This window comes from Drosophila navojoa, chromosome 3, assembly GCF_054131105.1.
Source record: "Drosophila navojoa isolate 15081-1374.11 chromosome 3, UAZ_NAV_1.0, whole genome shotgun sequence".
Lineage (NCBI taxonomy): Eukaryota > Metazoa > Arthropoda > Insecta > Diptera > Drosophilidae > Drosophila > Drosophila navojoa.
Genome location: NC_142891.1, coordinates 5,658,125 through 5,684,338, shown reverse-complemented (window position 1 = coordinate 5,684,338; position 26,214 = coordinate 5,658,125). Strand labels below are relative to the sequence as shown.

Here is a 26,214-nt window from a genome sequence, read left to right as displayed (position 1 = left end):
ATAGTACTGTTAACCTACAGCTGATAACAGCCTTTGTAAAGAGTTGGCAGCACACAATTTTGTTCACATACCATCTTTAACGGCTATTTGATTTTTGGGCTATTTAACAGGTGGATTTCCCAATCAGGAATCGGTTAGCAAACGGACACAAGGACGCTTTTACGAACCATTCAAAGGCTGTCTACAGGATATACAATTCGGTGCAGAGCCAACAGCCATTATAAGCGACTTCTCAGCATATCAAGGCGAGAATATTGGCTCATGTGATTTGCACGGTGATGAGCCGATCGTAGTATAAATCGACAGATAAATCAAAAAATTGAAATGAAATGAAAAAGAAATTAATATGGATAAGAGAACAAATTGTATAACCAAACATTCGTATATTATTGTGAATTACAATTAAATAATTGTGGACGAAATTTCAAGTAAAACTGAACACAAGAAAGGAAAAATTGCAAAAATTTAGATGTTAAGCTTAAGTGTTAAGGGAGTTTATATTTGCAAAAGCCTCCTTTAAAAACAAAAACAATTTTAAAACATATACAGTCGAGGCAAACGAAAAGAAACATAATTTTGTAAATTTTATAGAAATAACTGACAAAAAAAGGAGAAAAAAATTAACAAAAAGTTTAGACAAGTAAAAAATAAAATGAAAATGAAAAGAATGTGGTTTATCAATAAATCGAGAAAAAAAAAAACACTAATAAAATACTTGAATACAAATTGTAGTTTAGGTTCTAAATCTAGCAAAAATACCAGATACTTCTCTTACGTACATAAGTGATATTTAATGTGGAATAATGGTAAAAGAACAAGAAAACAAAAATGATAAATGATAAATGAAAGTAAAGACATGCTCCTTAACTAAAAGACATTTCTTATTAAAATATACTATATATGTGTAATATTGTTTTGTTGAACCAACGGTTTTGTTATGAAAATATGTGTTATATATTTATATCTCTATATACCTTATTGTGTTCTCTAATCAAAACTTCTCTATGCTGCCCTCTAAACGAAAAACAACAACTTTCTGCCATTATGATCTTTTATTAAATATTTTTGAAATTTAGTTAGATTTAATATTTTGTTTAGCAACAACAACAAAAAAAAAAAAAACAAATACTCAAATTGAAGCCATTTAGTTGCCTTGTAGTAAGTTAGTTATAAAACTCGCGCTCTGATTTATGGTTTTCGTCAAGAATCTATTCAGCAACTTTGACTCTACGTATAAATTATGGAAACAAAATTATTATTCTTATAAAACTGAAATCAAGTAGTAAGCAAACCAGACAAAAAAAATAAAATAAAAGTAAGAAAAAAAAAATATATATATACATATATACAATACTTTATTATACAACAAAAAGGAAAAGAAAAAAACAACAACAATGTAACCCAAATTACATTAAGTATGTAATAATTATTTCGAGTTATAATTTGAACAAATAAAAAACAAAAAATAGAATGAGTTAATATGCTTGTCTTAATTCTGCTTTTGATCGACTGTACGCTGATGCATCCAACTTTCCAGCGCTGCCAGATGACAAAATAATTCCATTTTTGAAATGATGTCTTTAAAAAAAGTTCCAGCAATTCGACTCCATATTTGGCGTTTCTTCAGCTTTTTTCGCCATTACATCGGCTTGCGCATGAATTTCGGTAGCTGTAAATACCGGCATAGTTATATATCGATATTTATATACTATAATAACTGATCTTACCCAACTCGATGAAACAATTGTGTGCATTCATGCCACTCACGGACGACGATTCCATAAATATCAAATTGTACAATGCTGCAAATTCCTGTCCTTCACTTCTGCTTATCACGCGATTCTCTGCCATATCCGCCTTATTGCCGGCAAAAACAATCACCAAGTGAGGTGAGAGCTTTCATATTCAATAATATGCATTATATACAATACTTGGATTAATCCACTCACTCACATTGCTATTCGTAAAGCATACCTTTTCTCTTAGTTCGATCACCCAATCCATTGCCTCTTCGAAACTATCGCGACTCTGAATATCATAAACTATAATAGCTCCTCTAGAGAGTTTGTAATACATGTGTAATACATCCATAAAACTAAATAGACAGTTTTCGAAATCAATTTTGAAATACTTTAGACATATCTTTAAATACCGTTTCTGTCCCGAAGTATCCCATATCTTTAGCTTCACAACCTGATTACGCAGAATGATTCTTTTCACTTTGATGTCAACACCAACTGTGGACTTCATCTGTGATGTTCTAGGCGCTTGATCGGATAAGCATCGTTGTAGTAGCGAAGATTTACCCACAGCGACACTACCGAGCAGGATCACTTTGTATTCGACAATTTGTTGAGAACTCATTCGTGAAAGCCGATTCCTCACGATCTGCACTTGACGACCTAATGTGCAAAACTAATATATTTCGTGAAAAAAGGAGATTCATACCCTTATTGAAACTGGCAAATTAAGGTAGTTCACTTGAAAATTATGATTCTTAAGCACGCTCTGTCCCGCTCTTTTTATTTCTACCTCTATCGCTCTCTTTCTGTGGTTTCATTATAATTATGCATATAATGTACATATATGTACATATATATAGAATCATTCTGCTTTTATAGATTTTATCATTTATCAATATTAAACACCGAGTTGCATTTACCTTCTAAAAATATGTATAAGAAAGCCAATATGATCAATGCTATATATATATATATATATATTTTATCTATTGACATCTGTTATGTTCCATAAGGTAATCCATATCAGATATTAATATTTTTGTCCAATGTTGTAAGAGCATTTTTATAATCTTTCTTCTCCTATCTATAGTATATTGTATACACAGTATACATCACTCTATTGTATCCCACAATTGCAGCAAGCATTCTTTTCAAATCTAGAGGGATTGTTATATTTGCGCGCTTTTAGCTCATCAGCTGAAAAGCAAATATCAGACTAATGTCATATATGAAGTTTTGTATCCTTTAACTTACCCATAGCATAAAAAATCTCATGAATATTTGCACCTGTTTTAGCCGATGTCTCCATGAATATATAGCCATTATCTCGAGCATATTTGCTCATCTCGGTAGAATCCACGCACAAATTATCCCACAAATCTATTTTATTAGCGGCTATGGCTATGACAACAGTCGGGGCCAACTGAAGCAGGCGTTACATATAGGATATACATACATACATATGTATAGAGGGTTTTGTATACAAAGCATTTTCTTACAAACCTTTTCGCGTAATTCCTCAATCCACATTTTGCTGCAAATATAACTATACCGATCCTGAACATTATAAACAATCAGAGCGGCCTCAGCATCGCTATAATACATATGCGCCAGTCTGTGCCAGCTGATCAAATATAAACATTTATATATACACATACATTTGTACAACTAATACCTACCGTTCCTCGCCCGCCACTTCCCAGGTATCAAATCTGAGATCTTTATCCAAATATAAAGTAGAAAACGATGCAACTAGTGTTCTTTCCGGAGGCTTTACAGCTTTTCCATTGATAAAATACGAAACCAGAGAAGATTTACCAACCTCTGCAGAGCCCAATATTACCAATTTGTAGCGTTCGATCAGCCAGGCTAGTGTCTCTCTATGTTTAGCTACCGGCACGCCCTCTTTCAAGCATAACTGTACTTTAGCCTTTGGCATTTTGAGAGCTCTGCTCTGGACCATTCAAACGCGACTGAAGTAAATACTCCATTTCATATTATCGTAGAGGTACGTTCTATTTGATTTAAAATTAGCTTATATGATTAATTTTTAATTCTGAGTCAGTTCGACTTTTTCTCAATATAGAATATAGAATGAATCGTATATATAAGTAAATATTATAGCTTCATTTCCAGCTGGCGATCTGAATCCACGTTCACTACATTATACCCGGGTTTCTTTCAAAAATATCATTCTTTGCAATTCACTAGTTCCATTGCAAATCTAAATTATATTCTGGCTGTTCATAAGTTAAGAAGATTTGGGGAAGGTGTTTCGGAGAGTTTCGTAAACTTTCGAATCTCAACCCATTTGAATAGGTTAAACATTCCGAAAAATGATATCCTTTGCAATCTAATTGTAAGGCTTTCATAGGTCTTAAATCCTAATATTTCTCACAAAAAGTCCTAAACTTTGTTTAGTTCATTAAACTTGTTTCCTTTTATGCTGCATAGCGCTTGTTAAACTACATTATAGTATTTCTCTTTTGCTCTAGATATTTTTTCTTAGATTCTTGTCCGAACAAGTTCAATTAACACCTTAATAAAAAAATCTGTTTTTTGTATAACAAAAAATATTAAGACTATTCCATTTTCTAAATAAACCGAACCAGCAAGTTGAACAAACAAAAAAATAAATAAAAATTTAAATTAAAACAAAATTTAATTCTACTTGACAAATGATTTTCATCTAAATTCCATTAAATGTTATTTCGATTTTATATATGTATATATATATACGATTTTTATTATAAATGTTTAATTTTTAAATACATACATACAACATAAAAATTATAAATTGGAAAAAATACACACAGCTGTTTAGGCGTAGCTTCTTTTCTCACGCTGATTCATTTTGTTTTCTTTTTTATTTTGCTTACTTGGTTGATCGCTGGTTGATATATATATATACATATACAGATGTATATATATATATATACATACATCTTGTACATCTATATATAGTAAGTAGATTAGAAATCAAATACGATTTGTGAACCGTAAACAAATTGTGAACTTAAAGTATTTTTAGCAAGCTTTCAATTTGTGGTGTTGTTTTTCAAACTTCAACTTGATCGGCTTAAGACTTCATCTTATATGTTGCATAAGAGGGTTTACGATAATTGATTTGTATCTTATTTAGTTTTAGGTATAGCATTAAATCTTTGATTGTTGCTAGAATGTGAAATAATAGTAGAAAAAAGAAGAATAAAGCTAAACATAAATGGAACCAAAAAATTTATAACTATGAATAATTTCTTTCGATTTGTTTTGTATTTTTTAATTCTTTTTTTTTTTAGATTTTCATTAGATTTTTTTGTTTGTTTTGCTTTTTTTTATACGTGTATATATATAATTTATATAAATTGCAACTATCACACGTGCCCAACGCAGCTGGAGAGAGCCGGATAGGCACACACATTGCCACAGATCGAGGACGAGCGATTTTTCTCTACTATGGATCTGATCTGAACTGAACCAAAACTGAACTGATCTTTCGGTTTACCATCTTCGCTATATATATAATTTTTATATATATGATTTTCTCTTATTTGGAACGCTGCTGAGAACAACTGCAACTGGAATTTTTTCGGCTTTCGTACGATTCACGAAAACATTTCTTTCTGTTATTTTAGTTTTCCATTTTTTTATACAATGCAAACTTTTGTTGAACATTTCTACGACACGACGTGAACTTGAATCCGCTTTCTTTAATGCTTACGTTAAATTTTACTTAAAATGCGTCTAGACGCATTTGGTTTGAGATGAAATCGAAGTGAGAGCTCTCTAAGTGGCGGCTATGAGCTATGGGGCCAGATATAGTAGAAATATTGTTTTAAGAGCGCTTTTATCGCTTGGTGTTAACGGGGCTATGTGTTGTTGTTTTTCATATTATTTAAACTAACTTTTTCCTTTTATGTTTTGTTTGTTATTTGTTTGTTTTCTTCAATTAATTTAATTTATAATTTATATTATCATTATGTGTTTCATCATCATTCTCATCCTCATTATCATCATCATCATCAATCATGAAAATTAAATTGTTTGCCCCTATGAGCCCGCATTAGTTTTAAATTTTAAATAATGTTTTTATTTATAATTATCAGCATAAACTTTTCAAATCTCTCGTTGGAAATTTCATTTTCTGCAATGACAAAAAGCAACCAATTTAAAATTGAAATTCTATACGATCCAATTAATTTCGCTGATGGGCGCACACAACACACACCTACAAAGGGACATCACTTGCAACAGTTGTTCGTCGTTTGAGTTGATTCGTTTCCATTTGGCTTTATAACAGTTCCTGGATTGTTGTCATTCTTGGGTAGTTTCTTGGCTGTACAACAATTAATAGATATTATTATTATTATTATTTGCATTCAGTTCATATATGATTCATTACTTACCAATTGCCAAGAAGATATCATTGACATTCATGCCCGTCTTCGCTGACGTTTCCATAAACAACAAACCATTCTCTTCTGCATATTGCTTCGCTTCATCGAACTCCACTACGCGAATGTTCGATAAGTCCGCCTTATTGCCAGCCAGCGCAATGACAATGTTCGGTGAGGCCTACAAAACAAAAAATTGTTTATATAGTAGATAATATAATTAATGAATTCAATATGCCTTAAATACTATGAGAGTTTCATCTCAAGATTTAAATTTACTTTAAATTTCTTTGCTTTATACACCTAAAAATATTTTTGCTCAGCTGACTGATTTAGCTTGTCAATGCCAAGTTTCTTGCATTACAGTTATCCTTGGATTTATTACGAATTGGATATCAAGCACTTTATCGTGGACTTTGTTCTTTGCAAAATATTACTTTGGCCATAATTTCGTAATGCATGCAATGATCCGTAAACAATGGCGGAAATAATAAATAAGTTCAATGCACGGCGGAGAGCTTCAATTCATTAAATTTATATACACATATGTTTGTATGTATGTATATAAAACAAACAAATATAATTCCATTTGTGTTTATGTGCATGTTTTTCGCTTCTGCTCGCATTTAGCTCGATCACTCAAGAGAGAATGAAGAAGAGCTCGAATGCCATGTTTACTCACTTGTTTATGCAGTTCCTTGACCCAGGTTTTTGCACGCTGAAAACTGTCCTGATTTTGTATGTCATAGACAACGATGGCGGCCTGCGCACCTCTATAATACATGGGAGCTAAGCTGTGATACCTGTAAAAAGAGAAAATATTTTAGACAAAATGTTTGGTATAAGCCAGAGGAAGAATTAAATTAAATTAATATTTTTTTATTATATTTCTAATGGCATTCAATTTTTCGCGCCAGCCTCGTAAATAATAAAAGCACTTTAACGCTGGGGTGAACAATCATGTTAAGTGAGGCATTAATATTTAATACAATGGTTACAGTAACATTGAATCATTAGCATTCACATCAGGTAACCTTAACATAGCTAAAAAGCATTATCATTTACATTTACCCAGAGGCGTTAACGTGTACAGCAATGTGAATGTTAATGCTAACATTTATGTTTACAAGAACATTAAAGTCTTTAATTTCGAATGAAAACTGAAATGAATGTAAATGCTGATATTAACATGGTACTAACAGTTAGGGGTACATTAACATTGAAGCATTAATTTCAATTTACACATGTAAGATCAAATTATTGCCTATGTTAAAATTCTGGAGTATTTATACATTGCAGCATGAAGGTAACATGAAGATGAATGTTAATTATAATCATTATACGAATAGCATAAATGTGTATAAGATAATGCAAATTAATTTTAACATTCTTAATTATATTATAATTGAGGTTCAACATTAACTATTACGTGACAATGGAAAAACTTAAATCACTAATATTAGCATTAGGCTCAACATCTATTTCATTTGAGACTTACCGCTCCTGACCGGCTGTATCCCAGATCTCGAACTTGACCACTGTATCCTCTATGCAAATGGTTTGTGTTAGAAAGGCCGCACCTATCGTGCTCTCCTGATATTCATGGAACTGGCCCTTAACAAAGCGCAGCACCAGGGACGATTTGCCAACGGCCGATTCGCCAAGTAGCACCAATTTGAATTGACAACTTTTATTCTGCGAGGTGCCATTGGGACGTTGTGCGGCTCCAGAGCTGGAGCCCCCGCTGCGTGGTGTTGTTGCCATTATTTTTCTGTAGCTGTGATTGATGTTATAATTGCGCCTAAAACGTAGGAATAAGCCTTTTGATGCGAGATTTGTTCCGGACGGTCAAAAAAATTTTCAATTTTCTCTCAATCTCTCACTCTGGCCAGATCTCTCTTTATCTCTCTCTCTCTCTCTTTATATATTATCTTGCTCTCTCTTTGTCTGTGTCTGCCCGTGTGTGTGTATATATAATCTAGAAAAGAGAATAAATATTAATGCACAAGTTTGTGAGAATTTCGCGGCTGCTGATAAATAATAAAATAATGCTGTCAACGTCATTGGCCGTGCGGCGCCTTTTAGTATTTGCATCCGCGCTAATCGAAATCAATTAAACATATTCTCATATTCTATACAGAGAAGTGCTTATCGATGAACTGAAGGGGCCGAATATAAATCAGAAACGCCCCATTAACGCAATCCAAATATGAATATTTCGAAGTAGTATCAAGTGAAAGATAATAAAATATACAATAAATGGTTTAAATATTGATCAATCTATGCAGCACTCAAAGCTGCTGTAATTGAAATTAAAGAGCTTTTCAAGCAAAAGCTTACTAATACAAAGAATCTTCAAACAAGGCCGACTGAAGGCCGAAAGCTTATCTACAATCAGATATGACCGCATATGTTATAAGATGTATAACTGAAATATACAATATGCATTTCATAAAGATTTTGGGGCTGTGCTACATATTTGAATATACATATGTATATAGTGTAATGCTAATTGAACGACAAAGTTCAATGTCAAGAATTTGTGTGGAGGAGAAATACTTGCGTGTCAGCAACAAACACAAACAAACAAACACACTCATACATACATTCAGTTAATTGCGAATTGCGCTAATCACAACAACAACACCAACAATAACATAGGGAATGAGCAACTAGGGAAACAACTAAAAATACTTCAAACACGCGCAACACAATAGGCGAAACCTTAAAAATGTTTAGGCGCAATTATTGTTCCCATGCCTGTGTGTGTCAGTTTTTTTTTTTTTAAGCAAATAAATACAAAAGTTTTAAGACCTTACTCATCTGGTTACAAAATTGTTTTTTTTTTTTTTTCTTTCAACTTCTACAATACAGAAACTCAGACAAATGTAAATTGTTATCAGTTAAATGTCTATCTTATCTGAGTTACTCATATTATAGTCAACAAATCGCTCACTTTGGCTACTACAGAAATAATACAAAATAAAATATGCGCGAAACGGGCCCATGCCAAACAGTCAAAGTCTGTAAAGTAAAGGCTAGCAATGTTACCGAAAAAGTAATTTAGTTTAGCATTGCTGTAATTTACATAAATGTCAAAGATGTTAGCTAACATAAATAGAGCATGCGGATTTGCATTCTCAACAGAGCAGAAAATTCCTCTGCATTAAATTAAGCCTGATAACACGAGAGAAACTCCATAGTAAAGTCGAGGAAGTCAAAAACTTATTTGCTATGAATCATATTTTTTGTAAGACTATAAGTAATAAGAATTTCTGTGGAAAAGTTATGTTTAAATTAAATCAAAGCGCAACGCTGACACGCGTTTACATTTTGTCTCTACAATTAATTAACAGCAAAGTACTAAACTACAGAGAAATCTCGACTGGACGAGTGGATAGAGAGGAAACAGATTTGGAAGTGAGATTGATAACCACGGATCTCGTGTTGTTGAGAACAGGCTGAAAGCGGATATGTTAAGGAGAGAGAGAACAGCAGCAGCTGCGGGTGCGGGTGCGGGTACCAGTAGAGGCAAGGCATTGCTGGACTATACGACAAAAGAGAGCGACAAAAATCAATGCAAAATGAATTACATATGTATACGGGGGGCAGCGGGTAAGCGGTAGCGGTAGGCAAGCAGGCAGAGGCAATGCAAGGCAGAGAAAGTTAAATGCGGCGCATTTCGTTATTGTTGTATTATTAAATTAAGCGTCAAAGCAATATTACAGCAACGATGCAGACAGACAGCATCAACGTGAACGCAAATCGAGTAAAAAACTTGATGCACTAACATTTTTTTACGTTGTCTATTGTCTGCTGTGTGTGTGAGACCCGTTTGAGGTTTTGGCGCTTTGGAGCAAAGTGCAAATACACACACACAAACACAAGTAAATATCAAGTTGTCAAGCACGACTTACACACACACACACACACTCACAAATATGCCAAATGTATGAATGCGAGTGTCGCTATTTTTTTTACTCTCCCATTCTCTCTCACTCGCGGGAAGTAAAAATTTTCACTTGATTTTATATTTCTGTTTGCCGTGACGTCGCGGCGTTGCATTTTATCAGAATTGTATTAGAGATCCCATGTGGCAAAGCTAGCATCAGATTTTAATTAATCAAAAGATCACATGATTTTAAAAAGCAAACATTGTAAATTAAATGAACAATATTGATAAATGCTTTTGCAAACACGACTGGCAATTCCAACAGCTGGCCTCACCACACACAATTATGAATCTTAAAGGACGTACGTTTGATCGTACCGAACGGAGGAAATGAGCAGGCAATCAACGCTGAGCAGAAAACAAAAGCGGCGCGCAACCCCTTCAAGGAAAATTCAATAAAATATAAAACAACGGCATAGCGACAAGTCCGGAAATTACCGTAGGCAACACTAGAGAACAGCTGACGATGCGTCATTCACACAGAAAACGAAACGGCTGACACACACACGCACACAGGCATACCACAAGAGAGAACAAGTGGCAAAGGGAAAGAGCAAAAGAGAGCGCACTTTATACAATTGGAGCCGTTGACATAAAACCGTTGCTTATTAAGAATCAGCGATCAATGGAATTCGCAGTTTACTTTATAAATTTTAATTTATGATTATATTCAATAATTATTAGTTTTAGTAGTAATACCAACTCCGAATGTATATGTACATATTTAAATCACTAGCATAGCACAAGTACAAATTCAAGTCAACAAGTGTAATAATTGAAATTTGATGAAGAAAAGATAAAACAAACCCCTATAGGTTCAGTTTCAAACACGTCGACATCATTTTTGTTCATTTCAACGGCCTCAGCATTAATGACAGTGCATTAAAAAGGCGGATACAAAAACAAAGGAAATAAAATATGCGATTTTGTTTACATTAAGCCACAGAGAGCTTCGCAATTTTGCTCTTGCACAGGGTGGAAATATCAGAGAAGGTCTCATGAAGCGGGGGCGTTGAAGCTGGCATGACGATAAGCAACGATTGTAGATAAATCCGTAGACACACACAAGCAAGCAAATACTCACACACACACAAACGCACGCACACATTCATAGAACGAGCTCCACATTCTAAGACGCAAAAAGCGAGTGAACAAAGAAGCAGGTAGATAGGGCTAGGAGCTGCAAAGCTTAGCCGACAACTGATTACTAGACTGTGCATTTCTTCACTTTCCCGCACCTGTAATTGTATTATTCACAGTTATATTGCCCTTTGGTTATCATACAGAAAAACAAACGCACATTTATTGCGCTATATGTGGCCACTGTGCGCTGCATTTAAGCACCAATACTTCTGAGAGAACTCGTTCTGTCTTGCTTACTCCCATGCTTTCGCATGCAACGCACCCAATTTCAGGGACAGCTATCACGCTCGCTCACTCAGGCTCGCAGAGCAGCAGTATTCGCATGTATCAGTGTATATGTGCTCGTGTGTGTGTTTTGTGGGGCGAATTGATTGCTGCTCGCGCTCTCTTTCTCTCTCTTGCTACTCAGCGCCAGCTATCGATGACGATTGTAATGGTGGACATGAAAAATTTTACACAACTTTCTTAATTAAAGGAAAAACAACAGCGCCCTTTTCACATGCACTTCTATGCTCTCACTTTTTGTTACGCACTTTAATTGTAACAACAACATTATGTACACTTTACTGCTGCAACTCACTCTTTGTTTGTGTTTGACTGTGATTTACGATTTCTTATTTGCGTTTTCGAACGTAGCACAGCCACGGAAACTTGGAAACAAACGCACGCAGAGAGAGATAGACAGCGACTGACTCTGTCCCCACGACTCTCCACAGTTTCAGGTCTTGTTTTTGTCAATTTCGTAGCGCTGCACGTATTGTGAGACGTGACTTGCACTATTTCTGTCGGCCCTTTAGTTTTAGGTGCAGTCCGCGAAGATTATTGTTTTTACCACTCTGTTTTTTGCGAATATTGCCTGGATTATTGCTGAACTTGAATCCACTTACAATTTTTATTAGTGATGTAAGAAAACATCGGATATTAGCGATATTGATTGATGCTCATTCGATGTATCTTTATCGTGACTTTCGATTGAAAGTAACCGATTTCCATACAAAAATCTATACAATTTTCTCTATTTTTAAAATTAAATTATAGTTTGAAAATACTCATATCTAAGTAGTGTATCAGGTATCAGGCAAAGGTAAATCTCTCATCTTTTTCAATCAATATTCAAGAGGACTGGTACCTCATATTCCGATCATTTTGTTATTTAATACAATAAAACTTATAATTTAATTGAATTGTTTTGATTTTGATCAATCCCAAATTTATATTAACACTGACCAGAGAACACATAGTCACATATTAATCAATATCGACATACGTTCCAAGTCTTTATTTCATTTGTTTATTTTGTCATTTTAGTCTACATTTATAATAAGGTTCATAAATTCTATAATAAAAGATTCATGGGGTCCACCCATTATATTCGCTCTTATTTAAAATGTCCATCTATCGATAAGGTACTCTCTTCACGCTTTACGTGTCGTTCGGTTACAGTGCTTTGATTTTATGGCATTTTTCACCGATTACGACAGCATTTGCAAATTCTATGCCAATGTCGGTATTTTCGGTATTTTTGCTTAATATGGCCACATTATCATTTTGAGTATTTTGTGAATGGCAGTAAATGGTAATAACATTGCGAAGCGAGAAGTGAAAACGTTAATCGAGAATCCGAAGAAGTAGGATTTGATTAAATAATTGAAGTTCAACATTAATAGTGCGACCGAACCACCGTGCAAACGTAATAAATAGTGATCAACAGCAATACATAGACACTGAGCACATCTTGTTGCGACGTCCCTTGCTCACGCACACACACATAGCCATTGACATTTGTGATCTGTGCTCTGCGCCTCCTTTGCTCGTACACACACACATACACGCGTATACTGCGGTCTCCCTGCGTTTCGTCGTAGTTTTCACAGCTGCAACGCAAATTCGAAAAAGGAGTTTGCAAATTTGCATCAAGTGTCCCGGAAAAGCGCAACCAAAGCGCAGTGTGCTAAATAATCGGATCAAAGGTGTGCAAATTATTGATTTTGCTTCGACTTAAACAATTTTCATATGAAATTCATTGAATTTTTTCCACTCGCCACATTGCAATTTCAATTAAATTCATTTGCCACAGGCTGTTGCATATCAGATAGCTGTTTAAGTTGGGTAAAAGAAAAAATGTAGTTATTTTGTTACTAATCCTGATTGCACTTGCACGTGGCGCTGTGTGCCTGCCTAGGCGTGCCCTTCGCATACACACACTGCATACATCGAACTGGCCCGGAATTTTCCTTTGCCTTGCCGCGCCACACACCAGCAATAGCAACAACAACAGCTCTATAGACAAGACGGAAAAACGGAAACGTAACGCGAGAACTTTCATTTCGTGATCTGTACAACACTATAAAAAAAAGAATGATTGTTAAGGCTGAGGCATAAACTGATGAATAGCTTAAGTAAATGAATTAATTTTGCTGCTGACTGATCCAGCAAAATCGACGCAGACAATTTGCACAGTGATTACTCACAAAAGCGAACGATTATGCTCGAAGCAGTCAATTTTATCAAGTGCATTAAGAGAATCTGTTTTACCTATGGTACACTTGAAATAGTTGAGCTGTAGAGTGAAAACTCTTAACGTGGCCGTTGTTCTTCTTGAGTTGGCCAATCTCAATCAATTTTTCCATTTGTGATTTACTTAAACTAACTTTATTTTGTGTTTAAACTGGATATAAACTTTTTCTGCTCTAAGAAAGTATTATTTTAGATCTAGAGCTGCAAACTAATATTTTTTTTTCACAGATTGAGAAAAGCAATCGAATTTAGAATTATTAGCCAGGCCTATTAAAGCAATTAAAACTACTTTCAGTACTGTCACAATGTCACTTTATGTTTGATTATGTCATCGATAAGCTATGATATATCGATGCTTAAGCTTAATTTTTAAAGAGGTTACAAATCCTGTCTGTTATGTCTTAACAGTTAAACAGGCTTCCTCCTTATTGTGTCTGTTCAATCTTAACTTTTAAACAAATCTGAACTCTTGAAAGTTGGGAGTTGGGAAGCTTTACTGTACTAAACTTTACATATATTAATTTAAGTTATAATATTGCAATATCACAAGTATATTACAACTTTTATGTGTATTCCTTGCCTTGCAATCCAATAATACCTTTCGAGGGTATAGAATTTCAATATAAACTGATCTGATAAACAAGTTAAAAACTTTATTATAAACATAACTCGCCTTACAAGCTCTAAGATATACATGTATATATGTATATGTATGCAGTTTAAGGTCGATAGATGTTGATATGAATATATCATTTATTTAAATATTAAACACACAAACTTTTAAATATATACATGTTCATCAAAATTCACATTATTTTCACTCACAATTTTTTTCCCCAATTTTTCTATGTCCTCAGATGGAACTGTTGCGACAGCCACATTTAGCTGCAAGGAGGCCAACGAACTAAGCAACAGCTGGGTGAGCCGTTGGGGGCGGTCATGAGAAGCATGTTCCGTCCGATCAAGAAGATTTTTACGTACATACAGAAAAATGCCAGCAATGGAACCATGTTCGGCAGCACAAACAGCGTGAATGCCGACAATGAAGCCACCAGCAGCAGCGGCGGTGCAGGCGGAGGTGGAGACGGAGGTGTCGATAGAATGGAACAGCCAAAGGAGTTGGTGCTGGAGGAGCAGCTGCAGTTGCCAGCATTGGATGGAGGGACGAGCCAACAGCTCGAGGATGAGGACATTGAGCGTCAAATAAAAACATCAATTATCGATGCCAGCAAAGTGCACGCGGCCAAGTCGAAAATTGTGCTGCCGCTACAACTGCAGCTGGACGATGAGCTGGCGGACTTTGCGCACGAGCCAGTGTCGCTGATAGTGGAGGAGGAGGACGATATGGAGGAGCAGTATCTGGAGCTCGAAAACTTTCCCAACAATGAGATTATTGTGCTGAGCGATGGCGAGCTCAATTCATCGCTCGCCTCGGACAACATATCCGAGGATCCGCTGGCAATAGATGACTTTACGCAACCATTGCTGCGCGAGGATGACAACGAGGTGGAGCTGGAGGTGGAGGAGGAAGTGGAGACCAGCGGTAATTTACTGTGGCTCAAGCTGGACACGCCAGCGCCAGTCGGCAGCAGTGTGGACAACATCAGCAGCAGCAGCAGCAGCGGCCTCGTCGTCGGAACTCTGCCCAGCTGCAGCAGCAATGGAGCAACGGCTATAATCCAGCCAACCACAAAGACCAAAGAGGAGGAGCTGCGCAGTGACGGTGGCTCCGATTCGGGACTGGGCAGCGAGAATGATCGACACAACACAGCAAAAGCCAATTCAACGGCAACAACAACGGCAACATCAGTTAACGGCTCGCAGAAGCCGCTGCGCTCGAATCTGAAGCGGCGACTGGACGACGATGCCATGGAGCTGGCCTTGGTGCCAGACATGAACAGCAGCAGCAGCAGCAACAGCAACTGCTGTTCGAGCACACAGAAGCGCTCGAAGCGTTGCATCAACTTTGATAGCGTTAAGGTCTACTATTTTCCCCGGCAGCAGGGCTTCAGCTGTGTGCCCACAGCCGGTGGCTGTACGCTGGGCATGGGCGCCCGGCACATTGCTTTCAAGACGATGACACTGGCGGAGCACGCGGCGGAACTGAGGCGTGCGCATCGCAGCCAGAATCAGGAGCAACAGCAGCAGCTGCAAACGCGCGGCTCCAGCAGCGATGACAGTGAGGAGTCCGAGGAGGACTATCTGAGCGAGGGCAGCAGCTCCGATGCTGAAGATGGCTCCAACGGATTCCTGCAGCCGGTGACGCCCAAGCAACGACGGGCGCTGCTAAAAGCGGCCGGCGTACGGAAGATCGATGCCAGCGAGAAGATCGACTGCAAGGATATACGCAATTCGCGCGAGGTGTGCGGCTGTTCGTGTCGCGAATTCTGTGACCCAGAAACGTGTGCCTGCAGCCAGGCGGGCATCAAGTGCCAAGTGGATCGAGCGATGTTTCCGTGCGGCTGTACGCGCGAGGCCTGCGGCAACACCGTGGGACGCGTCGAGTTCAATCCTACCCGCGTGCGCACCCACTATATACACACCGTCATGCGGCTGGACATGGAGCAGCGCCAGAGCCAGGGCCCGCCGACGTCAACAGGCAATAGCGGCCTAACTGTCTATGGCAGCAGCAGCGGCAGCAGCGCCTCTGGCAGCAGCAGCAGTCCTGGCATCGTTTCACCCGCTGCTGCTGCTGCCGCCGCCGCCTCGCACTGCTACTTCATGCAGCCGCAGTCCAACTACAGCTCCGGCTATGCCTCGCCAGCTTACACGCCCGAGTCGAGCTACTACCAGGCGCAGCAGCAGACGCCGGGGCAGTCGACAGCCTCGCCTGGAGCTACAGTCAATGGCGGCAGCAGCAGCAGCAGCAGCAGTGGCGCGACACAGCAGCCGAGCTATGCTGCCGGCTATCCGCAGCTGGACAGCCTTGATGCGAGCCTCTTTACGAGCGGCAGCAATGCCACGCCCTCGTATGGTGAGCTGTTAACGCCCACCTATCATCCGACCGTCAGCTATGGCAGCACACAGGTGAGTGCGGAGATGATTCACTGAGTGAATGGCAGACTTTTATAAGAGATGAATTTGCTTGCAGCTCAACTCCTACAATGCCTATCAACAGACGACGACCTTGTCGGGCGGCATTGTTTCGCCCGGCGCGTACAGCTCGTGCGCGGTGCCGTCTGTGCCGCCCTTTGGTAATGCCACCACCACCGCCTCGAATGCCACGCAATATCAGCACGCGAATGTGCTGGAAACCACCGCCGCTGCCGCGATGAGCACCAGCAGCAGCCTAGCCATCACGGCCAGCAGCTGTGCCACGGGCCTGGGCCGGCTCACTGGCAACGTTCCGGTGGACTTTATCAATTTGAATGCGCCCATTAACAGCTCATCACGCATCTCGCAGATCAATGATCTATTGCAGCACAATCGTAATACCACCGCCGCTTTGGTCGCTGTCTCCGAGGGCTATACCACTGTGCGCAGCAGCAGCAGCAGCAGCAACAGCAGCAGCAACAAGAACAACAACAACAACAACAGTGGAAACAGCAACACCACCACCAACAGCAACAGCACCAGTAGCATCGACATCGATTCAATTGATACGCCGCCCATTGTGGAGGAGGCTTCGCAGCGCAGCTGTATGACATTCGAGGAGCTGCCACCGCCGCTGATTAATCCCACGCCCATTGTTGCCGTTGTGGAGCAGCAGTCACAGCAGCAACAGCAGCAGCAGCACAAGCAGTTGATCGTTGTGCCCACAACGCCGCAGCCGCGCCAACCGCTGTAATCCAGCACCGGGATCGAATCCTGCAACAGCAATTGAAACAGGATTTACCCAAAATCTGTGGATAGTTTTTATAGCAATTTTACACAGCAGAAGACTTAATTACATTTAAGTGGCAGCGTCTAAATCAAAATGCGTGTTTAGGATTTAACAACATAATGTTTGTTTCGGGTCGCCATCGTCCCAACGTGCCGCCCGCCTTCCTTCGTCTCTGACGTAACCAAAACTTCGGCTGGCAGCTGGAAATCATCCGTTATGCATGATATGCATAATATCCGGCTCGCCTTGTATAAAATCAGTTTTAATTGTTACAACTCTAATTAGTCTTAAGTAAACATTGTAATTTAGTCACTTCGTTGCTTAGGTTTGGAAAGTATGTATTTTTTTCTCTATCCGCCTTACCCCAATAACAAATAACGATTAATATATATGTAGATATATATAAATATATTTTGTATTTCGCTCGAGCAGAGAAGCACCTGCAACCACTCCGTTTCGCATGTCTAGCGTTGTTTCAACGAATTTAATCCAGCTGGGCCTTGAACAATTGTATCAAATAAAAGTGATTTGCTTATAATCATTTCAACTTTCAATTTAATTGTCATTGAACTAATTGCTTTGCATTTACATTTGAAAACTAAATTCGTAAATTAATTTTCAGTCTCTGTAAAATGTCTGGTTTTTTTTTTTTTTTTTTTTTTTTTTAATTCTTCTGTTCATAAGTATTCCTTTAGCTTTTAAGTTTCCGATTTGACCTTAGCTGATTAGCCTTAATGAACCAACGGCGACAACAACAACAAATACACATTAGACATGAATTAGTAATATTTATGTATATGCAGCAAAAAAAAAAAAAAAACAACTTTAATAGAAAAGCAGAAAATAAATTAAGAAAGAAAAGAAATCTTCAAAATGAACCTAAATAAAAAGTAAAAAAGTAATTGCAATTATTTAAATAAAATATTGAATACAAAAATATATGACATGATTGTACTTTTTTTTAATAAGTGAGCTGAAATAGGGCAGCTCTTATGACGTGGGATTCACATCTATCTATAAACTTGTCAATCTGGGAGCCTATAAGGGCTACAGACTTGAAACTTGAAATTTACAAGTCATAATGCGGCCTCTCACTGAAACTGGTTTATATTTTTTTAGGGAAAATATGCGGACTTCAATGACTTTGAAAACCTTACAAATTATAACTGTTGAATTTTTAGACAAAAATTTATCCTTCAAAAGATTATTCAAACTATTGTTGATAGACGATTTTGCACTAGTGGGACACCAGATATAAAGAAGATAAATGTACAAAATATAAAAATATATAATAAAGTATTTTTTATATATTGAAAATTAAATTAGTAGTTAAGGTAAGGCTTTCCTAATGAAGTACTTAGAGATTCGGAAGCACACTTTAAAATGTCTCTAGGTATTTTCGACTTTAATAAAGGTCTACAAATATTTTAAGATTCTTTAAAGTTCGGCTTAAATGCTGGCTAGTAATATTATATTGCATAATATTTATTTAAGAGTACGATTAAATTATAATGTTCCCCTATAAGATTCTCAGGTATTCAGCCCTAGATGGCTTTTTTTCATTATCATTTATCATTATAATAGAATTTGATATGCTATCTTGAATTGTATATTTCTCTGGATTCTGATACCTTATCTGATCCATTAAAAATGGGTATAATGGGTATAATGGTTTTGTTTTCACATTATAGTAATATTTATTTAATTATACACTTTATCCATACATTTAATATATTGCCGAATTTTACTTTAACTTTATCTTGATCCACGGATCTTCAATCAACTTTTGAGAATAAAAGTTGTATAGAATTTCGAAGCGTTTAAGATTTGCGTCTAATTTGCGATCAATTTATCATAGAATATTTTATAGTTACTCAAAAAAAAGTAATATATATATATATATATATTCATATATAATATGATTTATATATGTATGTCTTCTTTTGAATTTACATAAGTGCGTATTCATTTCCATATCTCTCTAGGCATCCCTTCCAAGCACATTATCATAGTTGACTCCAATTTGACTGCGTATCTGATCCGTAATGGCAATCACCTCCAAGCTATCAGCATGCGTGTACTTGGGACTCTCCAGCAGACGCTTCTCGATGCACCGACGCACTTCCTCCGCCTCGTAGCGCAGCCCACAAGAGTTTGTATAGTGAAAATCAAATTTGGCCCTGGGCAGGGGCCAGGATTCGGGCGCATGATTGGCCAGTGTCAGCTGGGTGGGACACCAATAGTTGGAGAGCTGAAAAAATGAGTTATAAAAGTGTTACAATGGAGGCTGTTATACAAAGTGGGATATTATTTTTGAAGCAGGTAATCAGAAAAAAAAATTAAAACAAATTCAATCTAATCTCTTGTGTGATTTCTGTGCAGATTCCAGATTTTTTTATTTAATTTAAATTAATTTTTATTATTTATAGTGAAAATATATAATTAAAAAAATAAACCAATCTGGAATCTGCTGAGAAATCCTTTAACAATCAGTATAGTGTCAACACTGCAACGGTTCTCATCGGGTTGGAAAGGTCACAGCTATTTGTGCGATAAGCTCACCTTAATCTCGCCTTTGGTGCCCACGATGATCGCATCGTTCTCCAGATGCTCCAGGCCTGTAATGAGTGCAATCAGACGCCGATTATCGCCATAGTCCAATATGAATTCGGTTTGAACGTCGACGCGTTCCGCATTCAGCTGAGTGCCGCTGGGAATAATCTTGACGGGCGCCGAGCCAAAGACGAACTGGCCCAGCTGCAGCGCATAGATGCCAATGTCCAGGGTAATGGAGCCGCCCAGGGCGCGGCTGGCCACGCGCTCCACATTGGCCAAACGGAAGCCGTGCTGCAGCTTCACTAGCTTCACCTCGCCAATGGCATCGCCAAGGAGCAGCTCGCGCAGCCGTTCATAGCTGGGAAAGCAGCGACTCCACATGCCTGCCGGTATTAATTATCAACTGGCAATGCCAACATCTTCATTGATTTACTCACCTTCCATGAAGAATACGCCTCGTTGCTCGGCCAACTTGTAGAGCTCCTGGGCCTGCTCTAGGCCCAGGCACAGCGGTGTCTCGCAGAGCACATGCTTGCCCCGGATGAGCATCAGCCGCACCACAGCATAGTGAAATGGATTCAGGGTGCCCACGTACACCACATCCACCTCCTTGTCCAACGAGAGCGCCTCGAATCCGTCGTAGTGCCTCGGGATTTGATTGCGCTGCGCAAACTCCTGGGCACGCGAGCCCTCGACGTCGGCAACGGCCAGCACTGCGTGGCGCGAGTTCGGAATCGTGCTCAGAGCAGTGACAAAGTCTTGGGTGATTCGTCCAGCTGCTGCAATGCCCCAATTCAGGTTTTGACTTTGCATTATAAGCACTCGATATATATAATAGATATATGCATATGTCTATAATTCCGTGTGCTGTCGACTCGCCACTGTTGACACAACTGCCGGAGCGGATCGGACGCGATGTGCGCCAAATGCGCCAAGTGCGCGTCCTTATCAGAGCCAAACATCTGCATTCACTGCATTTGCACTTTTTCATTACATTCTATGCTGATAACAGAGAATAACACGAGCCGCTAGTTCACAGTGCTCTATAGTAGGTATACCTTAGGCATGCTCTCCTATACGTACGTATATACATATATGCATACATATATGTATGTGTGTATGTATTATCACCATGTTCCCTTTGATTATATTCGGAGATAAGTGAGGATTCTCGTTGGAGCGAATGACTTTTGAATATATATAAATTTCAAAGGATTTTTGGTATTAAAATTTTTATAAAACACAAAATTAATTTTTACACCAGTATACCACAAAAAAAATAAATATATATATATATATATATTTATTTTTTTTGTGGTATACTGGTGTAAAAATTAATTTTGTGTTTTATAAAAATTTTAATACCAATATATATATATATATATATATATATATATATATATATATATATATATATATATATATATATATATATATATATAAATTGAGCATTAAATTAACATTTTAATACAAATTATCGTACATTTTTCTTATTTTCCCTATTATTATTTTATGTTTCAGTTTGGATATCACAATATATTTTAAATCCTTTATTGCAAAAATTTTTATTTTTTATTTTTTTAAATTTTATTTTATATCAATATTTCGTTTAATAAATATATATATATTTTTTTAAAGCTTTTTTTTTATATATACATATATTGGGTAAAGCCATTCCTACATTTAGTTCTTTCTAACTTCATTCCAGGTGATAAAGCTAGTTCATATTTTACATAGATTGGCCCCAAGGTTTCCAATATCACGCTGCTAATAACTCTTGTCACATGTCCAACAAATATTAAGCCTTATCAGTCTCTTATATATGCAGACGAGCCTTCTTTTTAAGGTGCTGATTAAAAATTGATGATCTCACGTATTACTAATTGAATCGCTGCTGAGTTTTAACGGTCATTAAAGGTCACAAAACACTTGAACCAAAATTTAAAGCACTTTAATGAAGTGTTTCACATTTATTATACATAATTTTCATTTCGATTGCCTCAAAATATATGTATGATTCCGATACAGGGTTTAGGAAAAAAATTTTAATGTTGGTAACAAATTTTAAATCGTGTGACAAACTAAGATTCCTGTAGATATAAGTGTTGCTATCCTATTTTATATATCTCACGTATGTTTTATAATAATAATAATATAATAAGATAAATTCTAAATAATCCTTGAATGTAATAGTAAAAAAAATATATAATATAAATTGTATAATGCAGTGCACATTTCTTGTCTATATTTTTTGTGTATGAGAATAATAATAATATTGACTTTTCCAGACTTTATAATAGACAATCTTTTCTCTCTGTACATTATATATGTACCATGTATTTTATAGTATGTCTCACATATACAGTTTTGTATACATATATAAATAGTATAACATACATAAATATTTTGAGCTCTCCTATATATATATTATATTTATAAATATTTAATTTCAGGCTGCAATCGTGACTGAGCTTACAATTACTTTCCTATGCTTGACCTAAACAAAGTCAAAGCCAATGAGAATCGGCTTGCTGGGAATATTTACAATATAGTATATAGACCACTATTGAGGGCTTATCACTAAAAAAAAATAATAATTTAGAGTACCTTAGCTGAACTAAATGACTTGGCATTGATTGTAATTGAAAATTTTCGCTGATGATTAGATAAGTCTTGAGATCTAACTGACATAGCATACATTTATTATTATATGAAATGAAACAAAATATTAAATATACATTCCTTACTTTATATATACATATTTCAAAAATCTTGCAATTATTTATTTTTCTTTTTATTAGTATTTACAAAAATATTTTAATAATATATATTATACTTATTTATTGCTCATCATATTTATTAAGCACGCCGATCTGTTTCCGAATCGTATCCTCGATCTGGGCAAATAGCAGGCTGTCCGCATAGCTGACAGTCTTGTTCTCCAGCTCGCCGGCGAGTATGGATTGACGCACTGCCTCCGCCTCGTAGCGCATGGCCTCTGAGTTGGCATAGTTGGTCGCATGCTTGCCCTTGGGCGGCAGCCACTCCTTCTCCTTGCCATCGATGTCAATCAGTTTGTTTGGCGTCCAGAAGTCGATCAGCTGGAATGAGGAAGTCAATTAGTTGTTATAGAAACAGAAACACATAACAGAAATCAAATGCTGACGTCACAGAGCTTTGATCAGTTGCCGGCAACGTGAAAAATTTGTATCAATGTTTATATCGCTCTCTTAGAAAATGTCAATTCATTGACTTACCGTTACTTGTCCTTTGGTGCCCTTGATGATGGCCTTGTTGTCCAGCTTCTCGCGCGATGAGATGCGCATGCGTGCCGTACGCCCGCCGCTGTAGGTCAGCGTGGTGCTGACATCGTCATCGATGCCCTCGGCATTGGTGTGGCCAGTCGATTCGATTTTCTGCGGTGGCTCCTGGAAGGCCCATTGCGATACTTGTATGGTATAGATGCCCAGATCATAAACGACGCCGCCACCCAGCTCCCGCTTTCTGCAAGGAACAGATCAGATTAGTCCAAGTAATTTCAGCTGTCCAGCCACCACTTACTGCAAACGATCCACATTAGCCAGAGGAAAACCAAAGTTAACCTGCACATCCTTGATCTCGCCCAGAGCTCCGGTGTCAATGAGCTGGCGCACATGCTGATAGGAGGGGAAGAAGCGTGACCAGACAGCTTCCATGAAGAAGCGTTTGTTCGCCTTGGCAGCGGCCAGAATGCCCTCCACCTGTTTCTTGTTCATGGCCAGCGGCTTCTCGCAGAGCACATGCTTGCCATGGTTCAGCATCAGCAGAGAGACCTCATAGTGCTGCGGATTCAGTACGCCAATATAGACCACATCTAGACGTAGGTGGACATTAGTAAAGAGTTTTAAGTGCTAAAGGAACTCGTTACCTACCCACATCTTTGCTCTTGGCCAGCTCCTCGTAGCTACCCAGGGCCGTGGGTATTCCGTGCTTCTTGGCAAACTCTGCGGCTCGCTCCTGGGCGCGTGCGGCCACAGCCACCACCTGGTGATCGCTGGCGGGCAGCGTACTAAGCGCAATGACAAAGTCCTCGCTAATCTTGCCAGCGGATGCGATACCCCAGCGAATCAACTTTCCCGACGACATGTTGAACGGTTCTCCAAACACCTTCGAATGAGCTCAAAGTGAGAACTGCTGTTAGTTAAATATGAAAAAGTTGACGCCGGTAATGCATACTGTGTATGCTATCAGCTAGAGGAGAGCGAGAGAAAGAGATAGAAAGACGGAAAGAGAGAGGCACAGAAGGAGATAGAGAGAGAAGGTAAGAGTATATACTCCTTCGATAAGGCTCAATGGTAGCAGTTCAGCATTTATCTGAATGCCCTTTGCAGAGGGTAGATAATAAATATTACAATATTCAGGTATATTGTATGCTAGAATTTTAAGATGATTTACATTAAAATATAAATTATACAATGCAATACTAAATAAGTACAATATTACAAAATATATTTTAAAAATATATCATAAAAATATTATTATTCATAAATTTATTGAATTACAAAATTATGTGCATATGTGCATTTATTCATAAATTATAAATTTTTCCTTAGGCTTACAATATTTTAGAAGCAAAATGACTGAAGTATTCGTTTAAATTACTCTATAATACAAAGTCTATTAAGCAAACTACATTAATTATGTCTATTGGAAATGTCTTTGCTACTAGACAGCGATGCTGAAATTAATATTTTTATGAAATAATCACTAATTAATTTGTTGCTCGATAATTCTTATTAATCGCCCACGTATTTATATACATACATATCTAGTATATTATCTGTTATATATACATACACACACATGAAGAGGAGAACTCATGTCATAGTCATTATTCTGTTAATGTACATTTATTTACATATGAAATACATATAAATGAAAGATGTATACCTGCAGAGCACGGTTGAGTCATTAACAGTGCTTCCAGAGACTGCGAGCGCCATAGAGGAAAACACACATACATATCTACGGTTTAAATTAACATTACAGCATGTCTATTGTAAAAGCTCTTTTGTTTTGATTATGAATTGTATTGGGGAGAAATGAAATGCAACAGGTGGCTTAGCAGCCATACTTTATATAATAATTGCTAATGCCCATATTTGCATTTACAATGTGTGCACATATTATTCTCTCACTATTTATAGTTTCTATTAATTGTTACTATGTTCAGCGGCTACCTAAATACCGTTTAAGCTTAAAAGTATATAAAAACATATTGACACACCTTTCTCAGGAAATAACAATTTTCTCTCGAAATAAATTAGGACGAGCATAAACGCCAACCGACCGGTGGTGAAAAAGCGTTAGAACTATTTCCAAAAATTAAAAACCCCACAGAGTTTCTATAACAAAAGACAACTTTTAAAAGCTTACTTTAACAGCTGTTATCACTGTTAAATTATTCTATCGTGAGCAATTACAGAAAACAGTGTGAACAGTCAATTATTGACACAGCGAAAATTATTTTATAGTGATCAATTTCAGTTGTGTCTATTCTAAGAATAATAAATAAATAAAAAAAAATAAATAAGTAACGAGAATGGAATAAACCGCCAATTAAAAGCTTGCCATTCACAAGTAAACGTTGCGCCAAATTGAACGAAAGAGCACAACCAGGGATAATCATTAAACGAGCGAGTCTGAAACGCTGCAGCCCTGGTGAAGATACTGTGCGCGTTGCAAGTAAATTTTTGACTGCCTTATTTTCTGAACTATTTTGCCAACTGTGCGAACAAAAGCATCATTGCTGTGTCGCAGTTCGCATTGCACAACCTCAAAACGTCTGATCAGTGCGCTGTACCGTGCTGAAACGCGATTGTAAACATGTCCGAACGCTCCAAAGGTGACGTGTCGTCGTCGTCGCGCGTCAACAACAATGCAAGTCGAATTGTTAAAAATCCACTGCTCAGCGCCTCGGTGACGGGTCTCAGCTATGATGATTTTCCCAATAAGCCGCTCCTGTTGCCAGCGGCACCGCCTGTGGTGCACCATGCACCACCTGCACAGCCAGCTAACGCTCTCATCGCTGGCATTCTCAAACGCGGT

At 37.6% G+C, this 26,214-nt stretch overlaps 7 protein-coding genes and 1 pseudogene across 12 annotated transcripts in view; 3 read left to right on the top strand and 5 right to left on the bottom strand.

The window, feature by feature from the left end:
- The window catches only part of eys (eyes shut), a 73,941-nt gene extending 73,288 nt beyond the window's left edge, over positions 1 to 653 (top strand). For both annotated transcript variants that reach the window (XM_030383744.2, XM_030383745.2), the window contains exon 14: positions 111 to 653. In XM_030383744.2, the coding sequence (XP_030239604.1) occupies positions 111 to 298 (188 nt within the window). In that variant the 3' untranslated portion in view covers positions 299 to 653. The remainder of the gene's footprint in view (positions 1 to 110) is intronic.
- Positions 654 to 1,701: 1,048 nt separating this feature from the next.
- LOC149091637 (ras-related protein Rab5 pseudogene) lies at positions 1,702 to 2,367 on the bottom strand (annotated as a pseudogene).
- A 492-nt stretch (positions 2,368 to 2,859) lies between these two features.
- LOC115562368 (ras-related protein Rab-5A-like) lies at positions 2,860 to 3,681 on the bottom strand. The gene is made up of 4 exons (XM_089257022.1): positions 3,422 to 3,681; positions 3,246 to 3,366; positions 2,997 to 3,165; positions 2,860 to 2,939 (listed from the first exon to the last, which is right to left on the bottom strand). The coding sequence occupies exons 1-4, from the start codon at positions 3,679 to 3,681 to the stop codon at positions 2,860 to 2,862; spliced, it is 630 nt and encodes a 209-aa protein (XP_089113148.1).
- A 1,103-nt stretch (positions 3,682 to 4,784) lies between these two features.
- Positions 4,785 to 12,131, bottom strand: Rab5 (RAS oncogene family member Rab5). The gene is made up of 6 exons (XM_089257207.1): positions 11,812 to 12,131; positions 7,635 to 8,114; positions 6,819 to 6,939; positions 6,149 to 6,317; positions 5,971 to 6,078; positions 4,785 to 5,886 (listed from the first exon to the last, which is right to left on the bottom strand). The coding sequence occupies exons 2-5, from the start codon at positions 7,898 to 7,900 to the stop codon at positions 5,984 to 5,986; spliced, it is 651 nt and encodes a 216-aa protein (XP_089113333.1). The 5' UTR covers positions 7,901 to 8,114; positions 11,812 to 12,131; the 3' UTR covers positions 4,785 to 5,886; positions 5,971 to 5,983.
- A 582-nt stretch (positions 12,132 to 12,713) lies between these two features.
- Axud1 (AXIN1 up-regulated 1) lies at positions 12,714 to 18,510 on the top strand. Its single transcript, XM_030383767.2, has 3 exons — positions 12,714 to 13,201; positions 14,606 to 16,775; positions 16,840 to 18,510. Exons 2-3 carry the CDS (start codon positions 14,688 to 14,690, stop codon positions 17,533 to 17,535), a joined length of 2,784 nt encoding a protein of 927 aa, XP_030239627.1. The 5' UTR covers positions 12,714 to 13,201; positions 14,606 to 14,687; the 3' UTR covers positions 17,536 to 18,510.
- A 986-nt stretch (positions 18,511 to 19,496) lies between these two features.
- LOC115562357 (trans-1,2-dihydrobenzene-1,2-diol dehydrogenase) lies at positions 19,497 to 21,053 on the bottom strand. The gene is made up of 3 exons (XM_030383776.2): positions 20,565 to 21,053; positions 20,134 to 20,510; positions 19,497 to 19,822 (listed from the first exon to the last, which is right to left on the bottom strand). The coding sequence occupies exons 1-3, from the start codon at positions 20,938 to 20,940 to the stop codon at positions 19,553 to 19,555; spliced, it is 1,023 nt and encodes a 340-aa protein (XP_030239636.1). The 5' UTR covers positions 20,941 to 21,053; the 3' UTR covers positions 19,497 to 19,552.
- Positions 21,054 to 22,885: 1,832 nt separating this feature from the next.
- On the bottom strand, positions 22,886 to 25,412 carry LOC108657724 (trans-1,2-dihydrobenzene-1,2-diol dehydrogenase). Its single transcript, XM_030383777.2, has 5 exons — positions 25,394 to 25,412; positions 24,039 to 24,273; positions 23,689 to 23,980; positions 23,385 to 23,631; positions 22,886 to 23,228 (listed from the first exon to the last, which is right to left on the bottom strand). The coding sequence occupies exons 2-5, from the start codon at positions 24,250 to 24,252 to the stop codon at positions 22,968 to 22,970; spliced, it is 1,014 nt and encodes a 337-aa protein (XP_030239637.1). The 5' UTR covers positions 24,253 to 24,273; positions 25,394 to 25,412; the 3' UTR covers positions 22,886 to 22,967.
- Positions 25,413 to 25,779: 367 nt separating this feature from the next.
- The window catches only part of PAPLA1 (Phosphatidic Acid Phospholipase A1), a 30,013-nt gene continuing 29,578 nt past the window's right edge, over positions 25,780 to 26,214 (top strand). For 3 of the 5 annotated variants that reach the window (XM_089257768.1, XM_089257766.1, XM_089257769.1), the window contains exon 1: positions 25,780 to 26,212. In XM_089257768.1, the coding sequence (XP_089113894.1) occupies positions 25,993 to 26,212 (220 nt within the window). In that variant the 5' untranslated portion in view covers positions 25,780 to 25,992. The remainder of the gene's footprint in view (positions 26,213 to 26,214) is intronic. The other 2 variants (XM_089257767.1, XM_089257770.1) reach the window with 2 other exon arrangements.